Source organism: Ictidomys tridecemlineatus, chromosome 2, assembly GCF_052094955.1.
Source record: "Ictidomys tridecemlineatus isolate mIctTri1 chromosome 2, mIctTri1.hap1, whole genome shotgun sequence".
Lineage (NCBI taxonomy): Eukaryota > Metazoa > Chordata > Mammalia > Rodentia > Sciuridae > Ictidomys > Ictidomys tridecemlineatus.
This window is the reverse complement of record NC_135478.1, coordinates 143383197-143406007: the sequence shown is the minus strand read 5'-3', so window position 1 is coordinate 143406007 and position 22811 is coordinate 143383197. Positions and strand designations below refer to the sequence as shown.

General features: G+C 40.9%; 1 protein-coding gene across 10 annotated transcripts in view; it reads right to left on the bottom strand.

Annotated features, from left to right (window-relative positions):
* Pde1c (phosphodiesterase 1C) overlaps positions 1 to 22811 on the bottom strand; it is a 603438-nt gene that overhangs the window by 512665 nt on the left and 67962 nt on the right. For 9 of the 10 annotated variants that reach the window (XR_013435068.1, XM_021722262.3, XM_078039881.1 and 6 more), the window contains exon 2: positions 2438 to 2524. The exons of the other annotated variant lie outside the window; for it this stretch is intronic. Coding sequence is in view for 8 of the 9 variants with exons in the window: in XM_021722262.3 (XP_021577937.1) it covers positions 2438 to 2524 (87 nt within the window). In the remaining variant the exon portion in view is untranslated. The remainder of the gene's footprint in view (positions 1 to 2437; positions 2525 to 22811) is intronic. 10 annotated transcript variants of the gene reach the window in all.

The following is a 22811-nucleotide window of genomic DNA, read 5'->3' as shown; positions in this document are numbered from 1 at the left end:
GTATTATGAATTGAAATGAATTCTGCTGTTGTGTAGAACAAATTAGAACAAAATAATTGATTAACTTTTAAAAAGAAGAAGAATAGAACTATATCATTTTCTGGCAAATGGATGGAATTGGAAAACACCAGTGAAACAAGAAAATTAAAAAAGTCAGGGGTCAAATGTTTTCTCTCATATGCAGAAGCTAGAAAGAGAAAACAAGGACAAAAAATAGGTATCTCATGAAAATAGATAGGAGTCCAAAGAACTGAGGAAGGGGATCAGAATCAAGAGGAAGGGAAGAAGGGAGGCCATGGGGAAGTGTTGTGAAATGAAATCTATTAAATTACACCATGACCACATATGAATATACCACAATGATTCACATATATATAAAATGCACTACTTCAAACAATAATAATAACAACAGAAGGAAGATAAAAAGACAGAACAGACAGGTGGGGGGAGGGGAATGAGGTGGGAAAGGGGAGGTACTAGGGAATGATCATATTATGTATATGCATGTGTGAGTGTAGCATAATGAATCCCACTATTTTGTATAATTATAATGCATCAATTAAAAATCAAAAGAATAAAAAATCATAAAATGCACTGCTAAGACAGAGAGAAGTTCAGGACTAGGGTGGAACCCAGCATGGGAGCCATTAGTCCAGTGCACATTTTCCTGAAGGAGATAACATTTACACTTGTCTCCTTGTCTCCTCTGGAGTGATAAAAAGCCATGAGAGAAAGGGATAGGGCTCTTTTTTTTTTTTTGTTTGCTGGCTTGTTTAGTATCACTTCCGTCTTAACCACATTCGTGTCATTTACCTTCCACCCTTTCTACCCACGCTCCTGTTGATGTGGAAAAAAATCTAAATGAACAGCACAAGCTCTGCAGTCAGACCTCTGGAGTCAAATCCTGGGGCAGCTCATTAACTGCATGATTTTGAGCTCTGTCTCAGTTTTTTTATTGACAACAACTGTCCTATAGTTCTTGTGAAGATTAAAAAACTCCATGTGCAGATGATGTTTTAGAGCAGTATCTGGCACATAGTAACCACTCAGTAAAAATGAGCTGCAGCAGGCGGGTGTCAAGGCACAGGCCTACAATCACAGCAACTCAGGAAGCTGAGGCAGAGGGATGATAAGTTCAAGGTGACCTGGGCTAGCAAGTTTCTGTCTCAAAATAAAAATATGAAGAAAGGACTGGGAGTGTAGCTTAGTGCTAAAGTGTCCCTAGGTTCCATCATAGGTACCAAAAATAAAAATAAAACAATCAGTTGCTGCTGTTACCATCATTGCTACCAGGTGTTTGCACTTACGCATTTCAATGTGCTTGCGCACATCACTTGACATAGTAGCTTGTGACAGATGGGAAGACCTATGGTAAAGGGATGTGGTCAGAATAGATCACCCCAATGATTGAAACTAGTTAGTGCAGTTCTGGCTCCAGAACTTCTTTCTGCCCACATTATTTCCAATGTGTTCCACTTCATTAACTTGCTTTAAAACACTGGAGTTTCAGAAGACCATTCCTTTAGAAGTTTTGATGGTCCCATGCTCCTTAAGCATAAACAAGAGGAGAGGAATTGTAGTGGGAGGCTTGACTCTGGCAATCTTCAACAGACACCAGGCCCCACGTCTAGGGTTAACTTGTGAATCCCAAGTTGAGCATCCAAACCAAATCCCCTTCTGAGTGTGATGAAAACAAATGGTCTCCCCCTCCCTCCAACCACCTTATTCCACAGCATCAGGAACTTCATTCGAGAAAACACAGGCTCTTCCCACCCCAACTCCCTCCTGTGAGGGAGCTCACCCAATGCCAGTGCATACACACAGCTGTGCTTACAGCCAGCACCGCGGGGGTGGGGTGCCAGCATGTTAGGGGAACTCAGCCACCCAACTCAGGTCCATCACTTCACAGAAATGCAGCAGAAGGGAGTGCCAGGGAGGAGGAGAAGTGAAAGGTGATACGCAAGCAGGGAGCTTTCTCCAAAGTGCATGTCCACTGATCAGGCAGAAGTGCCAAGGAGCAAAGGAGGTGACCACAGGAGCAGGAATTATGTCCAGAAATCATGGCATGATCAGCCGTGAGGCCACAGAGATGAGCCATATTTTCTGAGAATCTTCCCTTGAAAAGAGCCACCAGAGTCCCTCCCTGAGGCCTTCTGTGTGGCCAGATGCCTGCAGGAAGGACACCAGAGCTCACTCCCTGGCTAGGGCTTGGGAACTGGAAATGCTTAGCAAACAGGTAAGATGCTGCTGGTCCGGCACCAGGGGCTGGGGACTGAGGTTCAGGAGGGCCAGACACAAATCATTTCTTGGCAACGCGCAGTCGGCATCAGGACATCATTTTGTGAGGACTGAGTGCTTGTCACTTTTGTGCTCCCTTCAGCTGGCGCGAGAACATCTGGAGGATTTAGAACCTCCTCTGTTGCTCAGCATAGCTTACCTTGCTCACCTGCACCCTCAGTTTGCTTCCCAGTTTCCTCCAGGGCACTCCACTCCTCTGCAGCCTCTGTCCTCCTGGTACCCGCCTCTACCCACAAGAAAAGAAACAGGGCCTGTGAGCAACTGAAGATGACCAAAGCACCTGTCCTTGATGACCCTCCTCTGTCTGACTTACCTCCTCCTGCCCTCGAAGGCTCAGCTTTGCCCCAGCTGACCTTCTACCCTCCCCCTGCCCTTCCCAAAGCCATGACATCAGTCCCCTTGGGTGCTGTTGTCTCCTATCCCTCCAGCCAACATGAAAGGACTGATGCCACCTGGGCAATGGGCAAACCACCCCCAGAAAAGGGACCAGCTGGAAAAGTCAGAGGTACCTCCTCCAGACTCTTCCCATGATCCCAGATCCCTATATCCTGAGGAAATTGGCCCAAATTAGGCACAAGTGGAAAAATAGGTCAAACTCTGCTGTAGAATGTCATTTGCCACAACTCTGTGAGCAATTATAATGATTCCCCTTTTTCAAGTGGAAAAACAAATTTAGAGAGTAAGTAATAAGCCCAAGATCACACAGCTCGTGAGCAGCTGGAATTGAACGTGGTCTTCAACAGGCCAAATGCACTTTCTTCCTCCCCACAAACACCTCTCTTAGTGTGAAGGCTGAAACATTAAGAAATGGTTCTAAAGTGAAAATGCTCCAACAGATGTTTTTCTTAACATGGTGCATAAGCCCAGTGACTCTGAAGGCTAAAGCAGCAGGATCCCAAGTTCAAGGCCCTAAGTAACTTAGTGAGACCTTGTCTCAAAATTTTTAGAAAATTTTTAAAAGGGATGAGGATGTAGCTCAGTGGTACAGCACTGAGTTCAATCCTCAGTACTATAAAATATATATATATATAGTATGTAATATACCTATTTTATATTGACAAAGTATTTTCTCTCAATTTTGTAGATTTTATGCCACCTTAGATGAACAAGTGAAAAATCAATTATACATTCTAATATCTCAAAATCCAGAAATGAATGGAATGGAAAACACACACACACACCCTTGCACCACAGCCTTGGATACAGAGCAAATCTTCTCTGCCCATCACCAGCCCAATTGGGAATGGGATAGGCAGGTGGATTTGAGGTCAATTCAATGGCCTCATTAAATTTTGAAGCAGTAGAGCAAGTGAAGAACTTTGGGATAGGGGGGAAAAAGGCAAGAAGCTTTTCTTGAGTACCTAGTAAGCCCCTGGGGCTCTGCCTCAGAGCGTCTCCAGGACTGCTTCTTCATGAAACTCATAACCATATTCAAAGCAGGTGTCATGATCTGTTTACAGAGGAGGAAAGAGAAGCTCAAAATAAAAGGTGCTTCACAGGCTTAGGTCATTCACTCAAAGAGACCCAAATTCTGACTCAGACCCAGATCTGACTTGCCCCAGAGGCCACAGATTTGGGAGTGAGACACAAAGGATAAATTTCACAATGCAATCCCCCATCTCTTACTATGATCTACTTTTATCAGCCAAAGAAAGATTGTTCAACGACAAGAGAATAAAAACCTCAAAGAGAATATTGTGGACTTCAATCACTAAGCAGATCCTTTAAAAAACCAAATTAATACTCCTCCCTTCATTATGAAGCAGCCCTTCTTTAGCACAATCTCAGGGCAGAGCCCAGCTTTTTGAGTCTGGTTTTGGTTTGTCAAAAGACAACACAGGTGAATTCCAAAAGGAAGAAATCACTCAGAAAAAGCAAAATGACCATGGGTGGGGGCATAGGGGACCAACGGGTGGCAATCTCTAAGTCACCATGCCATTACTTTTGGGTGGCTGTGAGACTGTGGCAATGTTAATTTCCCCAAAAAGCACAAAACAGATGCCCCAGAATTGCAGAAAAAAAAAATCTCCACTTCTTCCTGCTTTCTCTTCAAGCGCATCATTCAATAATTAAAATCTATTATATTCCTAAAGCAAAACACTTAGTAACACTTCAGCAGACACTGGGAAGGAGAGAAGTGGAATACTGATAGCAGGTCTACTGCTACCTTGAGATAAAAATCAGCTTAATGCTAGTCATTTTCACATTCAGTTTCTAATTTTACCAAATAGCTTCCCATTTGGAGAGCAGGGTTCCTTCTAGGAATGCCTACTGAATTAACCCTCCCCATCTCCCCGCACTCCACCAACCCAGTGCAGCCCACTTCAAACGCTACAAATTGTTCAATCCTCTTTCCCCAGCCCACATGGGTGGCTCCCTTTTCTAATTCCATTTGCACTTTTGTTCATACAATTAGCATTTCATAGCATTTGAAATGCATTAAGTTATGTACTATTTGACATGTGGCAGACAAATACAATTGGAACTGAACAAAAATGATTAGTAATAGTACCTGAACCGACTGAATGTTCACTAAGGACAGGTATTGTTCTAGATGCTTTTCCATGCATTGTTTGGTCCCTGTCCTCCATGAGAATATCCCACTATTAACGCCCATTCTACAGATGAGGTAGACCTAGTCACCTAGTAACTCACTCAGGGTTACTAAGATCAGAGGTGATGGAAACCAGAATTTAAACCCAGGCATCCTGGCTTGAGAGCCCTGGAAATTCACTACTAAATGCTCTACAGCTACCTTTCTTGGCCCACATTCAAGGAGCTAACAGTTGAACAAAAGATAGACATGTGATCAGAAAGACATCAAGATGTGATAAGTGTTATGCCTGATGCACAGAAGGGGGACGAGCTTATACTGGAGGGTCTAGCAGGAATAGTTCCAGAAAATTCCAGAAGTAGGAAGATATTCCCAGCATCTTTCTTTCTTTCTCTTTCTTTCTTTCTTTCTTTCTTTCTTTCTTTCTTTCTTTCTTTCTTTCTTTCTTTCTTTCTTTCTTTCTTACAATTTAGCAAACTGAAGTTACGTATAAATCCAAACTTCTCCTAACTCTACTATTTTATAAATCAGTGAGTGGTGTTGTGCACTCATCTAAAGAATCACTTTACCTAGGCTGACAAAGAGAGCTAGAGAGCTGTGCTGGTAAACCAGTAATCTAGCACAGAAAAAGAAAAGGAAGGGGAAGACAGGAGAGGTGAAGGGATAGGAGGGGAGGAGAGGTCCGGGAACCTGCTGTGTTTGCAGATTTACTTTGCTGCTTTCCATAGTATAAACCGTAAACACTCTCTCTGAGGTAGATTTCAAGCTACCAACCAGACATCGACAAAATCAGAGCTGGGTACATTTGGGCCTCCCGAGCTGCAAAGCAGCTCCAACATACCTCCACAACAAGTACTCATCCTGAGTGTCAGAAACCCAGGGAGCCAAGAACAATGTGAGCAGGAAAAGGCCCACCCTCAAGGGAGAGGAGCACTCAGGAGTGAGGGAATGTTTGCTCAGTCTCTGGAAAGCTGCAGCACCCTGAAGGTAAAGCCCCCGAACCCAACGCAGGGCAAATGGGGATATAAACCACAGAACCAAGTCAAGGAGGGACATGGCGCCACAAGAGAGATCAAGGTGAACACTGAGGTCAGAACCAAGACCTGAGAGAAAGCAATGCAAGGTCAGAGGAAGAAATGCCTGAGTTCAATCAGCCACAACCTGCAGGGGACACCCAAGCAGGACCTGAGGATGCAGCAGAAGTCCCAAGAGCCTGATCAGCTCTCCTTCCCAGCCCACCAAAGCCTGATCCCCAGCATGAGCTGGGAGATCCTCCTCTGGGCTCTCCAGACATGCTGTGATGACCTCTAACACAACACTGCCACAAGGCTGTGAGCTCCTTTAGGTATAGAGCGCCAGGCAGGTGTTAGCAAAAATCAGCCTGTGGATCACCTCTACCCTGCCACTTGCTTTCATAAGTTATGCAAGCAAAGAATGATTTTTACATTTCTTAATGGTTGAATAAAATCAAAAGAAGAAAAATATTTTGTGATACATTTGTTATATGAAATTCAAAATTCAAACAAAGTGTTCCCAGGAAAACAGCCACTGATTGTCTATGCCTGTTTTCAGGGTACCATATGGCCTCCAAAACAAAGAATGCTCACTATCTGTTCTCTTATATGGAAAGCTTAGCAACTCTCATGCCACATTGCCGCATGCCCCAAGACAGGGACCCTGGATAAATGTTTGATTGGTGATTACTTGACCCTCGATCTAGCCCCAGTCCTTTTAAATTTTATATTATCATCCAGGCTCTCCCACCCTTATCCTAGCAAGAGCTTTGCTCTCCAGCCCCTAGGAACACTTGGTTCCCAGTGAGAACACAATTAGATCTTTCCAAATGGGTTCATCCCAATCTGCCTGCAGAAGCATTTCTAAGTGGGTAGGCCCATGGAGTGTCGAGACATTCTACTAACACACACATACACACAAAGGATGCCACAATTCAAAAAGCTTAATAAATGTCGAGCTAAACAAGTGAGCATGCTTCTTATTTCAAAGACTTTAAGAAGCCAGTGTGCTCTGTGAAACTCCAGATGTGGGGCGGGGGCATTTCCGGAACTGATTTGGCTTAGGGCCTGTTTCTTGAGAAGTCTTTCCCAGAATCCATTTTAGGAGTCTATGTCTAAAGGAAGTAGATCTCTATCAGAGTTCATCGAGGCTTCCTGGAGAGTTAGTTGCTTTGACCTAAGTTGTTGACTCAACTGTGACCACCCACCACCATTTGGCTGTGGGGAACATCGACTACAGCAACTACAGCCACCTCACCCTGTAGAGAGAGGCCATTGCTTCACTCCTGGCAAGACCACTGCCTGCAGATCCCTTTTCCTCATGCTCCTGCAATGCCAGCTTCCTCTCCTCCTCCAAGTCTCCCCTCAGGTGTCACCTTCTCAAGGAGGCCACTCTACATCAAACTGCAAGGATGATCGCTTGGAACAGGGTAGAGGAGCGGAAGCATAGGAAGTAGAGAGATTTTAACTGCAATGTAAAGGAAAATTCAACAGAACTTGCTGATGAGTCAGATATGAAAAAAAAAGAGAAAAAATTCAAGGATAACTCCAAAGTTTTGACCTAAATCAAGGTGGATTTGGCAAATTGCATTAAAAATATTTTAAAAAATATTGCACCATGAATAAGTGAGGTTCATTCCAGGGATGCAAGCTTGGTTCAGCATACATAAATCAATAAACTTAATTCATCACATCAATAGATTAGAGATAAGAATCATATGTTTATATCAATTAATGTAGAGAAAGCATTTGACAAAATACAGCACCCTTTCATGTTCAAAACACTAGAAAAACTTGGGATAGTAGGAACATACCTCAACATTGTAAAAACTATCTATGCTAAACCTAAGGCCAACATCATTCTAAAGGAGAAAAATTGGAAGCATTCCCTCTAAAAACTGGAACAAGACAGGGATCCCCTTTTTCACCACTTCTATTCAACATAGTCCTTGAAACTCTAGCCAGAGCAATTGGACAAATGAAGGAAAATAAAGGGATATGAATATGAAAAGAAGAACTCAAACAATCATTATTTGCCATCAACATGATTCTATACTTAGAGGATCCAAAAAATTCCACCAGAAAACTTCTATAATTAATAAATGAATTCAGCAAAGTAGCAGGATACAAAATCGATACCCATAAATCAAATGCATTTCTACACATCAGTGATGGATTCTCTGAAAGAGAAATTAGGAAAACTATCCCATTCACAGTAGCCTCAAAAATAAATAAATAAATAAATAAAATATAAAATACTTGGGAATCAATTTAACCAAAGAGGTGAAAGACTTCTATAATGAAAACTAAAGAAAGAAATTGAAGTAGACCTTAGAAGATGGAATGATCTCCCATGCTCTTGGATAGGCAGAATTAATATTGTCAAAATGGCCATACTACACAGATTCAATGAGATTCCAATTTAAATCCCAATGTTATTCCTTATAGAAATAGAAAAAGCAATCATGAAATTCATTTGGAAAAATAAGAGACCCAGAATAGCCAAAGCAATCCTTAACAAGAAGAGTAAAGCAGGAGGCATTACAATACCAGACCTCAAACTATACTACAAAGCTATAGTAACAAAAACGGCATGCTATTGGCACTAAAATATGCATGTAGATACAGAATAGAAGAGACAAAACCACATAAATACAGTAACCTCATATTAGACAAAGGCACCAGAAACTTACATTGGAGAAAAGATAGCCTTCTCAACAAATGGTGCCGGGAAAACTGGAAATCCATATGCAGCAAAATGAAACTAAACCCCTATCTCTCTCATCATGCACAAAACTCAACTCAAAGTGGATCAAGGACCTAGGAATTAGACCAGAGACCCTATGCCTAATAGAAGAAAAAGTAGGCCCAAATCTTCATCATATTGCATCAGGCTCTGACTTCCTTAACAAGACTCCTAAAGCACAAGAAATAAAATCAAGAATCAATAAATGGGAGGATTCAAGCTAAAAAGTTTCTTCTCAGCAAAAGAAACAATCAATGAGGTGAGGAGAGAATCTACATTTAGGGAGAACATTTTTGCCACCTGTACATCAGATACAGTACTTATCTCCAGGATATATAAAGAACTCAAAAAACTTAACAGCAAAAAACCAAACCTAATCAATAAATGGGTTAAGGAGCTGAACAGACACTTCTCAGAAGAAGATATACAATTGATCAACAAATACATGAAAAAAATGTTCAATATCTCTAGTAATTAGAGAAATGCAAATCAAAACTACTCTAAGATTTCATTTCACTCCAGTCAGAATAGCTATTATCAAGAATACAAGCAACAATAAGTGTTGGCGAGGATGTGGGGGGAAAGGCACACTCATACATTGCTGGGGGGACTGCAAACTGGTACAATCAATCTGAAAAGCAGTGTAGACATTCCTTAGAAAACTTGGAATGGTACCACCATTTGACCCAGCTATCCCACTCCTCATTCTATACTTAAAGGACTTAAAAACAGCATACTACAGTTACACAGCCACTTCAATGTTTATAGCGGCACAATTCACAATAGCCAAACTGTGGAAGCAACCTAGATGCCCTTCAACATGTGAATGGATAAAGAAACTGTGGTATATATACATAATGGAATGTTACTCAGCATTAAAAGAGAATAAAATTACGGCATTTTCAGTTAAATGGTGGAGTTGAAGAATATCATGCTAAACAAAATAAGCCAATCCCAAAAAAACAGGGGCAGAATGTTTTCTCTGATAAGTGGATACTAATCCATAACAGGGGGGACATGGGATGAGTGGAGGAACTTTGGATGGGGCAAAGGGAGGGGGGAGATGCAAGGGGTAGCAAAGATGGTGGAATGAGATGGTCATCATTACCCTACATGCATGATTGCACAAATGGTGTGACTCTACTTCATGCACAACCAGAAATGTGAAAAATTCTACTCCATTTATATACAATGAATCAAAGAGCTTTCTACTGTCATGCATAACTGATTAGAACTAAAAAAAATAGAAATGAGGAATAGACACAAATTAATAATAATTTTTTACCAACTAGGAAATCTTGGGTGTTGTGGAGGTGGGTGGTTGAGGAGCAAATAAACAAAAATCAAGCGGAAGAAAGAATGAATGAAGGTCAGAGCAGAGATTGATTATATTGAAAATAGAGACAATGGAAGAGGTCAACAAGACAAAGATCTGCTTGCTTGAAATGATTCATAAAACTCACAAATTTATAATAACATTGATGAAGGAAAGAATAGACAAATTTTCAGTATCAACAATATCAAGTATTAGATGGAATATTAATTACAACAAGCCCTGAAGACCTAAACAATATAGTAAAGAAATAGTGTTGCTGTTGTTTGGGTACCTGTTCCACCCCTAAATGGCTCATGTATTGTCAGCTTGGTCTCAGTGTGGTGATACAGGCTTGTAAAATCTTCAAGAGGTGGACCGAGTGAAAGGTTATTGGATCACTGGGTATCAGGAATTTGTAAGGTAAGGAGCTCTTTCACACCAAGGAAAATCAATAGGGTAAAATGTACAGAGATGCTCAGAGGAGATGAGCTACAGCAGTGTAGCCATTTCTTACTGAGCACATGCTGGATGGGTTGAGCCCCGTGTACTACTCTGCAAGAGTCTACCAAGTGCTCCTTCTCAACTGTCCATGAGCTTTTTAGCCAGTGTGAGTGACCTTGGGGTGCCTGGGAACTCCTGTTTCCTGCTTTGGATGACTCTGCAGATATACCCTTTCTTTCAGAAGCATGGCAAATTTTAAATTAATTTGTTCAGTTCATTATTTCAGAAAGTTTTGGGTGCTTTCTTTCCTGATAATAATGCTAAAAAAGTATCACTTAGAAAAATTGGAAAATTAATGAGAGAATCATAATAGTTTTCCATACTTCTGTTTTTCTATCCAGAAAATATAAGCTTATCTCTTTCAAGTCTTTGTTCTTTTTTCCTTTATTATCAGCATTAGTCAAAGGCTCAGGAGAAAACTTGATTGAAATCACAGTATAAAGTAGGACACTTGAGGGATTCTGATTTTTCAAGCTCACATTGTCCTTTTTGTCCAAAACTGGTAGAAATGAACGGGGGAGAGACTATTAAAAACTTCCGAAGGAGCCTGTTTCCAAATCATGTGCTCCAAATCACCTTCCCCACCTTGCTTTCGACTCCCCATCAGGGATGCCAAGGACCCTGGTGGTAATACAGCAAATCAGCAAATATTGAAATCAAGAGCGAACAACTAAACAGACTGAGAAGCCATAGTTGGCCTGAAGTTGGAGATTCTGTTTGGAAGGGGGAATCACATATGGGGTGTGGCAGCTCAGTGCTGAATACCTCCATGACTTAGTTAATTCTCACCATGACCTAGTGGCAGGTGTTTTTTCCAGTCTGAAGATAAGGATGCTGAGGCTTAGCAAGGTGAGTGAATTGTCCCAAGTTCCACTGAGGGTGGTTGAGTCAAGCTTATGCCAAATCTCTCCAGGTCCAAGCCTTGCTTGACCACACTGATAGATTTTTATCTTGATGGTGAATCACTAAAATCAAAGGAAGAAGAAAGCGGGGGTCGGGGGGACATTTCCTCTGCTGGATTGAAAATTGCTTGTGAACCCAGTGCTAAGCACAGACTAAAAGAGACTAGGGAAAATATCCAATTAATTGAGATCATCACGGGGTTAGATTACTACTTAACAGAAGAGCTAAACCCTGGGGACATGGCCTGAATACTGTCAGGCTTTCAAACTTCAATCTTGTTTTTCCCAGATGTAGTTGGATGTCTCACTCCCTGCCACTACCTTTGATAAGCCTGCATTAAATAATTCACACTTGGGGCAAGAAGCTGGAACACTGGGAGATGGGCAGGGCTCCTTCTGCAGATCCAGGCCACAATCTGCACCACTGTGAACTTCAGTTCCAGGAGTGAGGTCAGAGAGGGCATGAGAACGGAATCGACCCCCACACTTGCTTTGTCCCCAGGACACAAGTGCACTGGGTTCCCTAGAAACACTACGGGTGGGAGGAAAGTTAAGGCCAAAGAGTCTGGAATTGCATCTGCTAAACGAGGGGAGTTTTCCAACTAAAACAATTGAGTGAGGACATGGGTACCCTGGGAAGATTTTCCTGTTTTCAGTTTTGCCAAGCCCCCCCACCCCTCCTCCCTTCCGTTCTGCTTCCTTGGGGTGGAACCAGTAGCTGGGTTGCTCTTGACCCACAGTGTCCTGCCTGCCCCAGAAAAGAGTGAGGATAATTGCCATCCACTCCCAGCTAACTGCCCCTCAGAGTTCAAGGGGACTCAATTCACTGACCCAAAGTCCCCATCTGGTACTGGACAGGAAAGTAACAAACCTTACTTCCGACACTGAAATCCAGTGCATTGCTTTCCGGTCAAATACAAGAGACATGTTCTCAGGGACTGTGAGAGATCCATCCCTGGAAGTGTCCAGGAGAGGCTGCATGGATGGCGGCTTTAATCAAGCACTGGGGACAAGATTCAGAACTGACATGAGGCACCGAGTCTGTTCAAATCAGCTTTTTCACTGCTGTGACTAAAAGACCCTACCAGAGCAACTGTACAGGATCAAAAGTTTATTTAAGGGGCTGGGGTTGTGGCTCAGTGGTAGAGCACTCACCTAACATCCGTGAGGCACTGGGTTTGATCCTCAGCACCACATAAATATAAAATAAAAATATTGTGTCCACCAATAACTAAAAAATAAATATTTAAGAAAAAAAAAGTTTATTTAAAGACTCATAGTTTCAGAGGTCTCGTCCAAATAGAGCCAGATCCATCATGGCAGAAGAGTGTGGTGGAGGGAAACAGCTCACATGATGATCAGAAAGCAGAAACACTCCAAATAGAAATATATACCCCATAGCCACACCCCCAGTGAACCACTTCCTCCAGCCACACCCCACCTGCCTCCAGTTACCATTCAGTTAATCCCATCAGGGATTAATACACTGATTAGTTTAAGGCTGTAACCCAATCATGTCTCCTCCAAACCTTGCATTGTCTCACATGGGAGCTTTTGAGGGACACATCCAAACCCTAACAGAGCCAATCACTTGTCTTCAAATCTAATAGCTATCTATGAGCAGCGCTGACCGGTGTCCGGAGCTGCCTTCCTGTGGTTCACAGGCCAGTGGGGAAGACAGAGCTGAAACACAGGCAGAGAGAAACGTGTGGCTGCACACGAGGACAGGGGCCACAAGGAAGAAATGCAGGCATGAGGAACAATAGCAGGGAGAACAAAGAACTCTGTGGAGGGGTTTGAATTCACGCTTGAATCAGTTTGCTGTGGCTGCCATTTTCAGGCTGGGTTGAGAGATGGAGGCCAACCAGGCCTTATTGGCCTTGGTGAAGATGAGGTGGCTGGAACCATGGTGTGGGTGGTGGAAGCGGGGTGATGTGATCTGATCCGTTGCATATTTTTGGACATGGAATCAACAGGAGTTGGTGATCCTGGAGAAGTAAGGGCTTGGGGAGGCAAGGAAAGGGAGACAACCCCAAGTCTGGGACTGGAAAAAATCATCTGAAATGCCAAACTTATAATTTATATACATATGGCAAGACTAGGGGGCTTCAAAACCCAGGCTAGCCCACCAAGAGGTGGGGCCCAGGGACATTAAAGGCACTGCCACCTAAGATGCCTTTCCCACATTGGGACTGAAAGGAGAAGGGAAGGAGGGTCTACTCGGGCTCCCACCCAACCTCCCTTTCTATTATTTCCCCCTCTGTGCCCCACCTTTCAGGACCCCAGGACTCTCCTGCTACCTCCACCAACCAACTTATCTGAGATATAAATAAAAGAGTCAAGATAAACCAAGGTCATAGCCAGAGAATTAGTACCCCATATCAAATTAAAAGAGTAAGGATTTTAAAAAGAATGATAATTTTAAAAATGCATTCTACTGTCATGTGTAACTAATTCGAATAAATTTTTTAAAATATTTTTTAAAATCATTGCATTTCCTAGTATTAATCTTCCAAGCATCTTTTCCAGCCTGATAAATTGTACCACAACATTCAGCTCCAAACTTTGTTTTGTCTGCAGGCTGTGGCTGTATTTCGAAGGTTTCAAAGGCACAGTGGTATCACTCTCTGGTTATCTTTTATATACATGTATATGTACACTCACGTGTGCCTCCAAGGGTAGGTCCTGCCCATAATATAAGTATGTGACTATGGAACAATAAGAATGATTCCCGTAGCCATTCACTAAATGAGTCCGATTACTTTATTGTCACAACTGATTTTCATGTGCATGCTCTTTGCCACTGAATACACATTAAAGGAGCCTGAAAATGATTTGAGTAGCTGTCCTGGTCATCGGAAAAATGTGGGTTGCGTAATGAAAGAAACACATGCTCTGGGCTACCACTTATGGTCTATGTGCTCCCTGACAATTGATTCAACCTTTTTAAACTCAGATTCTGCTCATGTGGAATGGAAAAAAATAAACGACCTAAATTGTGGGAGAAGAGTGAGAATTAAACAATATAGTTTATGAACAAGTGCCTGGCATGTACTAAGCCCTTCACAAATGCAACATGGATACAGTAATGCGATAGTTTTGCCACAAAGCCTTGTAAAACCTTATAGTTTTGCCCATTTTAAAGGAAGTACATTAACATTTTTTACTTCTTCCATACTTTCATAAGCACAAAAGGTCAGGCCTTTTGAATTCGTTTCACACACTGGGAATTTCAGAAAATGTTGAAAAACATCCCAGACCCTGTCATTTCAGAAAGAAAAGCAAATATAAGGAGAAAAGATACATTTGGGGAGTATAGAACAAGCACCTTTTCAGGTGAGCACACTAAAAGTGAAAATAAAAATAACCATTAGTTAATGATGGAATGAAAAGAAGGAATCAAGAAGAATAAATTTTATTTAATTTCACATCTTAATCAAATTTCTTCCAGTAAAACTAAACTAGCTCCTGTGACAATACGTAATTACTAAAAAAGAATGACTTCAACTGCAATCATCTAAATAAGATTCTTAATTTTTTGGTAAGTGAATATATAATTTGTCCTTTAAAAATGTTTTTCCTGACCCAACGGCATTCCTCACAGAAATAGAAAAAGCAATCATGAAATTCATCTGGAAAAATAAAAGACCCAGAATAGCTAAAGCAATTCTAAGCAGGAAGAGTGAAACAGGTGGTATAGTGATACCAGATTTTAAACTATACTACAGAGCAATAATAACAAAAACAGCATGGTACTGGTACCAAAACAGGCAGGAAGACCAATGGTACAGAAACCAATCCACAAAATTACAACTACCTTATATTAGACAAAGGTGCTAAAAGCATGCAATGGAGAAAGGACAGCATCTTTAACAAATGGTGCTGGGAGAACTGGAAATCCATATGCAACAAAATGAAATTGAATCCCTTTCTCTCACCATGCACAAAAGTCAACTCAAAATGGATCAAGGAGCTAGAAATCAAAGAAGCAAAAGTTGATAGAAGAAAAAGTTGGTCCTAATCTCCATCTCAAGGGGTCGGGCTCCAAATTCCTTAATAGGACACCTATAGAACAAGAGTTAAAATCAAGAATCAACAAATGGGATGTATTCAAACAAAAAAGTTTTTTTCTCAGCAAGAGAAATAATAAGTGAGGCAAATAGGAAGCCTACTTCTAGGAACAAATTTTTACCCCTCACACATCAGATAGAGCTCTAATCTCTAGAGCATACAAAGAACTCAAAAAAATTAAACAACAACAAAAATAACCCAATCAACAAATGGGCCAAGGATCTGAACAGACATTTCACAGAGGAGGATATACAATCAATCAATAAGTATATAAAAAAATCTCACTATCGCTAGCAGTCAGAGAAATGCAAATTAAAACTACTCTTAAGATACCATCTAACTCCAGTAAGATTGGCAGCCATTATGAAGTCAAACAACAACAAGTGCTGGCGAGGATGTGGGGAAAAGGGTACACTCATACATTGCTGGTGGGACTGCAAATTGGTGCAGCCAATTTGGAGGGCAGTATGGAGATTCCTTGGAAAGCTGGGAATGGAACCACCATTTGACCCAGCTATTCCCCTTCTCAGACTATACCCAAAAGACCTAAAAAGAGCATTCTACAGGGACAGAGCCACATCAATGTTTATAGCAGCACAATTCACAATAGCTAGAATGTGGAACCAACCTAGATGCCTTTCAATCGATGAATAGATTAAAAAATGTGACATTTATACACAATGGAATATTACTCGGGACTAAAAAATAACAAGATCATGGCATTTGCAGGCAAATGGATGGCATTAGAGCAGATTATGCTAAGTGAAGTTACCAATCCCTAAAAAAAAAAAATGCCGAATGTCTTCTCTAATATAAGAGGGGTGACTCAAAATAGAGTAGGGACGAAGAGCATGAGAAGAAGATTACCACTAAACAGGGAAGAGAGGTGGGAAGGAATGGGAGGGAGAAGGGGAATTGCATGGAAGATGGAAGGAGACCCTTATCATTATACAAAATACATATATGATGGTGTGAGGGGGAAGGAAAAAAAAGAGAGAGAAATGTGTCACAGTAGATGTAAAATGTTTTTTCCATACCAGACTTTTCAACATTATTCCATTAACATTTTTTCCATATTTCTGATTAGAAAATGAACTTAATTTTGCCTGAGATTAGGTTATTAAATAAATAATAAAGCATGGGATATTTATATTAGAATGAAACCATAAAATTTGCATTTTTAAGGAATACTTAATGGCTGAGAAATGTCCATAAAATATTTTTTAATAGCACAGAGTCTCTGACACAGCACATGTAAGTATAATTTCATTTCATAATATATGTGTGTTTTCACATATGCATGAAAATAAATCTTGGGAGGACAGTGATTCAAAATATTAATAATAGTTATTTGTGGGAAATCATGTTTCTTTCTTTAAACTTTTATCTTTCAAAGTTTATGCCAAATTATCTATTACTTTTATAATAATAAAATACTCTTTTAAAAAAAATGATTTGTAATTGTTTGATTTTTTTTTCTATATTCTTTTCCTCTTGGCAGAAATCTAAGGGTAGATTTATAAAAATCTTTCTGCCTCTATCACTGCCTCTATCCCTCTTATAACTAGTTCCATTTTTTCTGTTAGTATAAAGCATTTATAAATATCATTTAACCTAAGGGAGAATAAGTAATTGTATGGACATATCCAGATTTTAGACCCTATACAGCATTTTCTCAATAAACTAAAAATTGTCGCATCCCACTCTCTTAAAGAAACTTATGTGGTATGCGATGAATTCAAGCCTATAGTCTGGCCTCTACCTGAGTATGTGACCCTGGAGAAGTCCTCCAACTGTTCACAATGTCAGCTCTTCATGTGGGCCTCAAAAGGACGGGCTTACCCATTGCCAAGACCCAGAAGGCCCTGCAAAGCTTACTGAGAGGTCTCAACAAAATTGGTAGTATATGGCCAAAGACCTCTGTAATAGTTTGCTAGGGGCTGCTGTAACAACCAGTCTAGGTGACTTGAACAGCAAAAATATATTTTCTCACAATTCTAGAGTCTGAGATCACCATGTCAACAGAGGGGGTTTCTTCTGAAGCGTCTCTCCTTGGCTTGTAGATGGCCATCCTTTTCCCCTGTGTCTTTACATAGCCTTCCCTCCATGTGTATCTGTGTGCTAGTCTCCTTAAAAGAACACCAGTCCTGTTGAATTAGAGTCCAACCCACAAGACACCATTTTACTTTAACTGCCTCTTTAATGGCCCTGTCTTCAAATATTGTCACATTCTGAGGTACTAAAGGGTCTGAACTTCAACATAATGAATTCTAGGGGAACATAATTCAGCCAATAACAAGATCCTATTTTAAAAAATGAACATATAAGGTAGGAGAAATAGGCGTGACAGAAGCAAGAGAGTCTAATGTTACAAACTAAGCATCTCCCCCAAAATGGATAGAGTTCCATTTTCTTCAAACCCCTCTATAGCAGGACACTGCTTCACAGAGTTGCCCTTGGCCAGGGTTGAGGAGGGGGGGGTGTCTTTGTAGTCTTACCCAACAAGCTGTCATGCCAGCTGCCAGCTTATGGTTCAATCTTCGCGCTATCCCCACTTTTATCCAGGAAAGAGAGATTGTTTGTGCACTTATTTGAATATTTTACTGAGTTTGCCCTTATTATGTCAAATAAATGTGTAGAAAATGGAAAAACTGACAGGCTAGAACTAGTGATTAGGAATATAAGTCTCATAACCTTACTACAATTGACATGAAAATGGGAATTATCATGTGGGCTCAAATCAGGGACTCTCTCAAATGTAAGTTCCCTGAACTTGAGCTGATGTGCATACATTTGTGAAGGGAAAAAAGAGAAAAGCTAAATATCAGATCAAGTTCCAAAACCAGATGATCCAATATGGAGTCTAAAAGATCAGATGTAGTTTGGAATCTTAAAATGTGCTTTGGCTCGAAAGAAAATGGAATTTCCCTCGCCACATCCAAACATCTCATACAACCTGCACACACTTGACCTCTGGGCACTTGATTTCAAGAGCTGCCTGCTGGAAACTTTCTATAGGAAAATAGAGAATTCTCTACCAGAAAAGGAGGGAACTGCCTAACACAGTTCTTTTCTGACAGCATTTTCACAAATAATATTAGATAACATCTCAGGTGAGCAGGAGTTAACAAGTCCCTAGCCACATCCTGGAAGCATTCTTACTGCACAAGTCCTGATTCACCTTAGGCCCTCCTTCCCCCTTCCCAAACATTCAGATTTCATGTCGTCTTTATTTTTTACTTATTTCATATTTCTTCCTTTTCTTCCTACTTTTCCATGTCTATGTAAAAATAATAATATATTTTCTTGTACATTCTTGGTGGAAAGGTAAAAATAATGCAACCACTGTGGAAAACAGTATGGTCAGTATGGTGGGTCTTCAAAAATTTAAACATAGAATTAATATGTGAGCCAGCAATTCTACTTCTAGGTATATATCCAAAATAATTGAAACCAAGATCTCAAAGAGTTATTTGTACACCCACATTTATGGCAGCATTATTCACAATAGTCAAAATTTAGAAGCAACCCAGATGTCCACTGGCAGATGAATAAGCAAGAAATGTCATATACGGACAGTGGAATATGACTCAGCCTTTGAAAGGATGGAAATTCTGACACATGCTACATCATGGATGAACCTTGAATATATTATGCTAAGAGCAATGAAAAATCCATTAAAGACAAACACTGAATGAGTCCACTTATTTTTTTTAACCATACGATTTATTTTTATTTTTTTAGTCATATATGACAGCAGAATGTATTTTGACATATAATACACATGGAATGTACAAACATTAATCATAATGTCTATTCTATTCTGCTGCCCTTCCTATCCCCCCTACTCCTCCCCTTCTCTCCCATCCTTTCTCTCTATCCAATCTAATGTGACACACTTTTTTATTTTTCTCATCACAACATCATATATGTATTCTGTATAATAATGAGGTTCTCCTTCCATCTTCTGTGCAACTCCCCTTCTCCCTCTTTTTCCCTCCCACATCTCTTCCCTATTTAGTGGTGATCTTCTTCTCATGCTCTTCCTCTCTATCCCATTTTGAGTCACCCCCCTTATATCAGAGAAGACATTCGGCATTTGTTTTTTAGGGATTGGCTAACTTCACTTAGCATAATCTGCTCTAATGCCATCCATTTGCCTGCAAATGCCATGATCTTGTTATTTTTTAGTGCTGAGTAATATTCCATTGTGTATAAATGTCACATTTTTTAATCCATTCATCTATTGAAGGGCATCTGGGTTGGTTCCACATTCTAGCTATTGTGAATTGTGCTGCTATAAACATTGATGTGGCTGTGTCCCTGTAGAATGCACTTTTTAGGTCTTTTGGGTATAGTCCGAGAAAGGGAATAGCTGAGTCAAATGGTGGTTCCATTCCCAGCTTTCCAAGGAATCTCCATACTGCTTTCCAAATTGGCTGCACCAATTTGCAGTCCCACCAGCAATGTACAAGTGTACCTTTTTCCCCCACATCCTCTCCAGCACTTATTGTTATTTGTCTTCATAATGGCTGCCATTCTTATTGGAGTGAGATGGTATCTTAGAGTAGTTTTGATTTGCATTTCTCTGATTGCTAGAGATGGTGAGCATTTTTTTCTGTATTTGTTGATTGATTGTATATCCTCTTCTGAGAAGTTTCGGTTCAAGTCTTTGGCCCATTTATTGATTGGGTTATTTGCTTTTTTGTTGTTTAACTTTTTGAGTTCTTTGTATAGTCTAGAGATTAGAGCTCTATCTGATGTTTAAGGGGTAAAAATTTGTTCCCAGGATGTAGGCTCCCTATTCACCTCTCATATTATTTCTCTTGCTGAGAAAATAACTTTTTAGTTTGAATACGTCCCATTTGTTGATTCTTGGTTTTAACTCTTGTGCTATAGGTGTCTTATTAAGAAATTTGGGGCCTGCCCCACGTGATGAAGATTAGGGCCAACTTTATCTTCTATTAGACACAGAGTCTCTGGTCTGATTCCTAGCTCCTTGATCCATTTTGAGTTGACTTTTGTGCATGTTGAGAGAAAGGGATTCAATTTCATTTTTGTTGCATATGGATTTCCAGTTCTCCCAGCACCATTTGTTGAAAATGCTGTCCTTCCTCCATTGTATGTTTTTAGCACCTTTGTCCACTATAAGGTAGTTGTAATTTCGTGGATTTGTCTCTGTGTCCTCTATTCTGTACCATTGGTCTACCAGCCTGTTTGGGTGCCATGAATGAATCCACTTATATGAGAAAGTAAGAGGAGTCAAATTCATAGAGACAAAAAGTGGAATATTGGTTACCAGGGACTGGAAGAAAAGGTGACAAGAAAGTTGTTTTATGGGTACACAGTTGCAGCTTTGCAAGATGAAAAAAGATCTGGAGATTGATCTCACAACAACCTGAATGCACTTAACACTACCAAACCACACACTTAAAAAAATGGTTAAGCCAGGCACGGAGGTGCACACGCATAATCCCAGAAGCTTGGGAGACTAAAGCAGAAGGATCAAGAGTTCAAAGCCAGCCTCAGCAACTAGGCGAGACCCTGTCTCTAAATAAAATATATAAAAGAGCCGGGGATGTGGCTCAGTGGTTAAGTGCCCCTGAGTTCAATCCCTGGTACAAAAAAAAAAAGGCTAAGATAGTAAACTTTCCATTATGTTTATTTGGCAACAATTTTTTGAAGTAGTCCATTTTGTTATAAGGTTGAATAATGAGATGAAGACAATTGTTTAAGGCAAGATGTGGCATCAAAGACCTCATTAAAGCCATTTCAATTTGGTGAATTACAGGAGTTTGACGGAAATGCTGCTGGGAGGGACTCAGGGACAGGAGAAAACAGCCCTAGTGAGAAGATTTTAGCTTGAAAGAAGCTAGAGATGAGGCCTGGGCAGGAGGAGAGCATGGGGTCAAGGTCGACGGGGTCAAGGTGAAAGAGACTGGGAATGTCTGTAGGGAACCCGGGTAGGTAGGGCAGCGTGGGCGTGGTGGCCCTGGGGAATGGGTGATCTTATATTTGCAGTGAGCCCCCTTGGCATGGTTGAGTCTTTTCTCCAGCAGCGAGCAGCTGTCAGGGTAGGGACAGGACTGGTGGGCATCTATTTTACCCAGTGTGGTGGGTTTTCTAGGCAAGAACAGCAGAGAACAGAGAGAGGTCAGAGATTGACAGGAAGTGAGGCCAGGAGGGAAGAAGAGGCTGCACTGGGGTCTGGGACACCCATGAGCTGGAGGCAGAGGAGTTGAGAGCCATAGAGCAAGAGACTGGAAGCTCGATTTCAGAGGGGCAGTCATGGCAGAGTCAGGAGAGCCAAAGGTCATTGGAGTTAAGCAGGTGAAGGAAATGAGGGTTCCAAATATCGACGGGTTCACCTACATAATGATGAAATTGCCCCCAAGACAAGAGAAGTGAAGAAGAAAATAGAGCAAGAGAATAGGGGGAGGGGATTGTAGCTCAATGGTAGAGCAGTTGCCTACACATGAGAGGCACTGGGTTCGATCCTCAGCATATGTCAAAAGAATAAATAAAATTAAATAAATAAAATAAACGTATTGCATCTATCTACCACTAAAAAAATATTTTTAAAAGAGAGAGAGGAGGAGAAGGAGAAGGAGAAGCAAAGGAAACGGCAGGTGCAAAGGCCCTGAGGCAAGAGAGAATATGTTATTTTGAGGAACAGAAAGATGTTCTTTGTGAAAAGAATGGAGAACAGAGAACCATGTGGGAGATAAAGCTGGAGTGGAATGCAAGGCTATTTTTGTGATGATTTTGAAAAACATACTAATGAGTGTATATTTTATCTTAAACACCACATGTTCTCTCTCCTATGTGGATGCCAAAAGAAAGTTGATGTGAATGTAGAAGAGCAATTACTGTAGGCTGGGAAGGAGAAAGAGAGAGAACAGAGAAAGGTTGAGAACAGTTACAGAGGAGTAGTAAGTTTAGTGTTCTACAGCACAGTGGGCTAACTACAGTTTATAGTACTTTATTATATATTTCATGATAAGGAGCCCATAGGAGCTTGGAGGCTAATGATAATTTTTTAAAGTGAACTTGGGTTTTTAAAAGATCACTCTAACAAACCGGTACACCAGACCATGAAATGTCGTTCAGCACTAAAAAGAAATGAGAAATCAAACTATGATTACTAAATGAAAGAAACCCATCTGAAAAGGCCTTACGATCCCGGTTACATGATATTCATGGAAACAAGAAAAAGATCAGTCGTCCAGAGGGGTAGGAGCAAGGGAGAGGTGAACAGGTAGAGCACAGAGCATTTGGGGGCCCTGAGACTCTTCTGTCTGATCCTACCGTGGTGGATGAGTGTCATACATTTGCCAAAATTAAAAATGGTTAAGCCAGGCACGGTGGTGCACACCCATAATCCCAGCAACTTGGGAGACTGAAGCAGAAG